Source organism: Anguilla anguilla, chromosome 18 (assembly GCF_013347855.1).
Source record: "Anguilla anguilla isolate fAngAng1 chromosome 18, fAngAng1.pri, whole genome shotgun sequence".
NCBI classification, from domain to species: domain Eukaryota; kingdom Metazoa; phylum Chordata; class Actinopteri; order Anguilliformes; family Anguillidae; genus Anguilla; species Anguilla anguilla.
Genome location: NC_049218.1, coordinates 2,929,813 through 2,935,812, shown reverse-complemented (window position 1 = coordinate 2,935,812; position 6,000 = coordinate 2,929,813). Strand labels below are relative to the sequence as shown.

At 42.6% G+C, this 6,000-nt stretch overlaps 1 protein-coding gene across 4 annotated transcripts in view; it reads right to left on the bottom strand.

Annotated features, from left to right (window-relative positions):
• Nucleotides 1–1,831: 1,831 nt before the first annotated feature.
• The window catches only part of ercc6 (excision repair cross-complementation group 6), a 30,301-nt gene continuing 26,132 nt past the window's right edge, over nt 1,832–6,000 (bottom strand). For all 4 annotated transcript variants that reach the window (XM_035400850.1, XM_035400852.1, XM_035400848.1 and 1 more), the window contains exons 20-21: nt 3,836–3,914; nt 1,832–3,103 (exon numbers count right to left, since the gene is read on the bottom strand). In XM_035400850.1, coding sequence (XP_035256741.1) covers nt 2,654–3,103; nt 3,836–3,914 — 529 coding nt within the window. In that variant the 3' untranslated portion in view covers nt 1,832–2,653. The remainder of the gene's footprint in view (nt 3,104–3,835; nt 3,915–6,000) is intronic.

The following is a 6,000-nucleotide window of genomic DNA, read 5'->3' as shown; positions in this document are numbered from 1 at the left end:
GAATGGAATGGGGAAAAAAAACCTGTTGGGAGAAATAATGAATAGGCTATAGCTAGTTCATTTTCAAGTAAAGATGTAGTAAATTTGAGATAAAATAATTGGAACTAACACTCGGCTCACTTAAATCCTCACCACAATGTACTAATTACATGCACAATCACTTTCAAATACTTAAAACACTACTCACCTTTTGTCTTCAAAACTCGGCTCGAGACCTTCCAACAAATTTGGATCTCTAGATCACCAAAGCCATATTTATCCGCCACAACGTTGTTCGAACAATTCCAGAACGAACTACTAGTAGTTTTATACAGAAAATAAAGTTTTGCGTAAAGTCTCCAGTATTTTAGGCTAAATATCGCATGTAGTCTGCATCGCTCGTAGAGCAGCCTCTCGTGCGCCTCGCTCTCCCGCTCTCTCCAGCCAGATACCCCGACGAAACGTGGCCAAATATGGTAAGCACATAAACGACGCGTGATGGAAAGACAAACCACTATTCGTGCTTTTTTTGGGTCTGTAAACGAATAACTTTATGCCACAACTGTAGCGTATTGCAGCGAGCTTTATGTAGCCTAGTAGGCAATGCGCTATAGTATCCCCGTCATGTAGGCTACTGCAAGCATCCATAAGATCATCTAGTCCTCGGGATGACATCAGCAACAGGAAATCCCTTTCCGACAAAATAAGTGAATCGTTATATAAATCGATGGCTTTATTAAACGTCATCTCGACCGCTCTATTCTTCAGAAAGTATTCACCTATTAAGTGCTTCCGATACAATTTTAAACCTGCACAGGCATGCTTTCTGTCGGCTTGGATGCGAATCAGTCATTCTAAAAAAATTATATACTAAATACATTAAAAGTCAAATGTTGCAAGTTGGCAGTTATAACAACATGCGACTGATAATTAAACAATAGGCTACACTTTACAGTTGGGAGCCCTTATTTTAAAGTAGTTAGAAAAAGCAATGATTATACCTACCCCAATGTATTTTCCCAGTGTCTAAAGAAAGTGCCACTGTTTTTACAAAAACTGTGACGAGGTCATACTAAACTAGCACACTTTAAATTGGACAGATCACTCTAGTCACTTACGCATCGCAGTACAGGTTAAGGTAGCGCGCGTGCCATTGATATAGAGCTGTGAATGAAATCAACAAACAAGAACGCCGTCGGCAAACACACGCACGAGCTAGGAGCGCCGGTAACATTATATTTATCAATGAATATTCATAGGCTTCGGTGTAATTCCGTGTCTTATCAGTGTCAGTAGAACTCCAACGGAAGTAAAAGCCAACAGACTTATGACATAAATAAAAGCGGATTTACTTGCTATTTTTTCTCGTAACATTCCCCCGTCATTCCGGCACCAGCGACGCTCTCCTCTGGGAATAAATTACTCAGACGACAAACGGCTAATGTTATCAAGGATGTTTCACCAAATGCTCTGATCTATTCAGTCCACAGTTAAATAAATCGCGGATCACGCTGGTCGACTGGGAAAAATGTTAACAAGCAGGATAGCTTTGCTGCCAAGATTTGACATATTAAATTCCGTTCGAATTATAAAGTGTTCAATTTAAGTATAGTTATTATCAACTGAGTTGAGGCTATTACTAAACTGTATTCACTACAAGTGTTAGTAATCAGTCACTAATGAAGCGGCCTTCTTTAATGTAGTAATTTACCTTACAACCGCATTATGAAACTCAAGTTTCTCTGAAAGAATAACAACTACGCCAGGGAAAACCAGACCCACCGTTTAAAGGCACAAGCTTACCCCTTAGCTTGTGGATTTTCAAATATTTCAAACGTAAATAAATAAAGGGTTCAGGAATCAATGACTTTATTTGCATGGTGTTTCGACAAAATAAAAAGTGCCCTCCCCCTCTTAAAAAAAAAAAAACAAACAAAAAAGTTGATACTAAACACAATATAACAAATTTTAAATGTAAACAAAAAAACCTTTAGGAGTGTCAATTTATTTTGTGTACAGTACAATTAGTTTTAAATTGGCATCTACATGGTATACAATTGACAACTGAGGTAGTTTTATTTTGTCAGGAATGTCTCTCCACATGATATATCAATGGCTTTTGCAGGTAAATTGAATAGTTATAAGGTCCAAAATAATTATACCAGACACCTGCAACACCTAATATTGGTGTATGCAAGTAGTTGTACAATGCAGAAACTGTCCTGGACCTCGAGTATGTACAATTTGTTACTGCATTATTTCAGTTAACTGCACATTTCTGTGGAATTCCCTTGAATTCAGAATCCGACAATCAAGACATTTACAAATGCTCTGCTTCAAGTAAATCCCAGTACAGAATAATAGAGGCTCATTTATTTTACAGAGTGGTACAAAATCACAATGTTGGGAGTTTGAGAAGAACGAGGCTTTGTTAAAACCAAAACAAAGTGGAGCCACCATATATCTTCCGGGACTAATTGGTTTGAACCAAATCACTGTGTTCTTCTTCAGCCAAGAACAAAGTCTTTTAATTGGTTCAAATGAGTCGATGACTAACAGGTCACTGTAGCTCCACCAATGACAGGGGATCTGTGGAACCCGGCTCTCCCGTTTCCGACCGAGAGGCCGGAAGCTCTCTGAAATTCTCGGAAGTTCATCGGAAGTTCTGGGAATCTCATCGGAAGTCCGGTCTGAGCTTCCAGAGGCCCTCGTGCCCGGGCAGGCGGTGGAAGTGGCAGACGTTGCGGAGCAGCTCTCTGAAGACGGGGGTCTCCGCGGGGCTCAGCCTGGGGGTGAAGTGCTGCAGGATCTCCTGGGTGCTGGCCTGCCCGTCCACCCGCGCCTGGAACGCCACAAAGTTCCTCAGCTCCACCAGCAGCTCGTCGTGCTCCGTCGGGGGGGCCGGGGAGGCCACGGGGCCGGCCGCGCCCCCCTCCTCCTCCTCCCCCTCCCCCCCCCGCTCCTCGTCCTCTGGGGCCTGGGGTAGGCTCACGTGGTTCCTGGCCTTCATCTTGGCCAGGAGGGAGGAAGAGGAGAGCGCGGAGTCTTCCTCCAGGACATCTCCGCTGAAGTGGCCGGTTGGCACCGCCTTCTTGGCGCCGAATTTTTTGACCACGGCGGCGTCCTGCAACACAGAGCCCAGGTAGCGTTACTCAGAGCACTGATCAGGTGCGTGCGCACAGAACACCTGAACACTGACCAGAGCACAGCGAAGCAGCCGCAACACGAACGCACCAGAAATAACAACCGCTTGCAACTCTGAAATGCTTGTAAGCTTTGAACGTAACACAAGAACGCACCAATCAGAATCTTTTACGGACTGGAATCGTATAATCGCATGAACCTATCTGTGATCAGGGGGCTACGACAGCTCCAACATGACAATAAATTTGAAATGCAAATATCCAAATGGAAAAATAAAAAAAAACACAATTTTTAATAAGAATAAAAAATGTAAAAAAACTTTCTGAAAAAATGTACTTAAATAAAACCGTTGTTTTCAGAAACACAACATAATTAGTTTCCACACATTCTCTGCTCATATTATGTCATTAAAAAGTGAAACTTCAAAATAAATAAATAAATAACCAGATTTATTTATTTATCAAAATAAACTGGACAGTAACTTGGCATTTGTCATTTTTTAAATTCAGTCGGTTCAGCCAATTGCTGAGCAGCAATATTGTAACTTGTGTGAAGTTCAGGTAATAAACACATCTAAAAGCATTAACTGCTACACATTTCCAATTTCTATTGAAATGATCACGCGTGTCACAAACTTTCAAAGCAAACCAAAAAGTCTAAGATGGCCACCCTCGTTCATTCCGTATATAAAGGAATTAGCCCGTTAGCATACCTTGCATTTGTCTGGCACTCGTGCTGCGGTAGCAGGTGGAACTGATAACAGAGAGTTTTTCTTCTGGCCGAACCTTTTCCTGAGAGAAGAGGACAGAAATGACAACCTTCAGAATACATTCAGAGAGCCAATTGCGTACAGTCCGAGAGCAGCAAGTTATTCCCCATGCAGATCACTGATTAGTTTTTTTTTTTTTCCCAGATTAGACCCCAGACTGTCCGTAAACGGTGTGGTATCTATGAACCTGACCCGGTTTCTTGTGACCTTGCAGTCCTATTGGTCAGATCCTGTCTTGAGGAACTTGACTGTTTTTGCATGCACTCCCAGCCACGTGCGACTTACCCCATCTGAGATGCTGTACGTGCATTTACACTTAAGCTAGGGCAGTGGTCTCCAACCCTGGTCCTGGAGAGCTACGGGGTCTGCTGGTTTTTGTTTTCACTTTAAAATCAGCACCCAGTTGGGACCCAGGACACCAGGTGAGTTGAGTTAACTGTGCAATCAACTGCTCTAATTGATTCATGAAGTGCAGAGTCACTATGAAAACCAGCAAACCCTGTAGCTCTCCAGGACCCGGGTTGGAGACCACTGAGCTAGAGCAATCACTCGGAAATGGGCGGTCCATGCTGGGTAGGACTGCATATAATTAAATTAGCTCGTCCCAAGCCATTCCACTGTCCTTTCCGTATTTCCTGTAAAAAGCCCCATAATTCAGTTCTACAAGGCATGGGTAACTTTAATTATAAAATAGTCAGCAGAGTCTACGTTAAAAGGGGGTTTTTCGTTTCACACAGATAATTCAGAAAGTTGTCACGTTTGCTTATCGAGAAAATTAAATGTAAACATATTGAAAGCTCTTGAGTCTCTGCTAGTACATTCAGTGATATAAATATTTAAAAAGCTTTGCGTTTAACTGCGTGCAGAATTAGCAGAATTAAGGTAATAATCACTACCCTGACTCAGTGGCTGTGTATCTGTATTATAAAAGTAAATGCTCAGTTTATTCAGCCGTATCCAAGATAATGGTGACAAACAGGGGGTGAGGAAAAAACCACAGAAGAGCCGTAGGTGTCGACAAAAACTGAACCCTGTGATATTTTGGGGGGGGATGGGGGGGAGGAGATCAATGTCTGGCAGGAGGGTGGCCATGTCCATTTTTCTAAAACAATGGGCTGGTGTGTGCTGTCTGGATTCTGGGGGATATTTTGACTTGTCTTCACATTCATTCGAACGTACGAAAACTCTATAAATTGCCATAACCTGACATTGGTTGGTCACACCAGTGCTGCGTGTACAACCACTGCTGTCCGCTGAGCTGTAATGTCATTCCTTAGCTGAGAATATTTTGCCCTGTCTGTTTCACATTCGTAAGCAAAGCTGTGCAGATAAAACTACGTAAAAAGTCTATAAATGTGAAGGCAGGAGTCGTGTAACTGGGAATTTGATGGGACACACCTTCTCAGCAAGACTGCACCACACGGGTTTATCCACCATATCTCTGCTAAAGCCAGCCGAACCAGGATGTGAGGGAAAACAAACGCTTAACTTGTCTGCAAATTCAACTCGAGCTTGTGTATCTCAAGCAAGGATAAGGCCCTGTGACCCTCGGCAGTTTTATTATGACCTTACATTACTATGAGAACTACAACCAGGTCGCTCTAAAATTAGCTAGAACCAATCACATTGCAGGACATTTAACAGAAACCTAATTTTGACGTTTCTTCAGATAGAGGACTCCAATTTGACTTGAGGCACAATGATTAGAAAATACTCTTATAATTAATGATTGTTGCATGATTTATTTTAAAAGCCTGGATTTGAGGACTGCTGGGCAGCCTGTTAAGGCACTGTTGTAGTGCATGGATGGGCCCCGTGGTGTGCTGTTCTAGTCCATGGATGGGCCTCGTGGTCTGGTATCTGTTTATGCTTGTGTCCGCTATCCCAAATTGACCGTGATGGAGAGTTCCGTTGAGAGCAAAATTTGGCGTTCCAAATTGGGGAGACAAAGGGCAGCTTTGACTGTAACCATAGCATCAACTGTAACGGTCGTGTTCCTTCTACACGTGTGAAATTGATGTAACATGATTTAGGAATGGAATACAAAAACCGCAGAGATTATTCACACTCATCAGCACAAGCTTGGACCCTATCAGCCACGGGCCTAC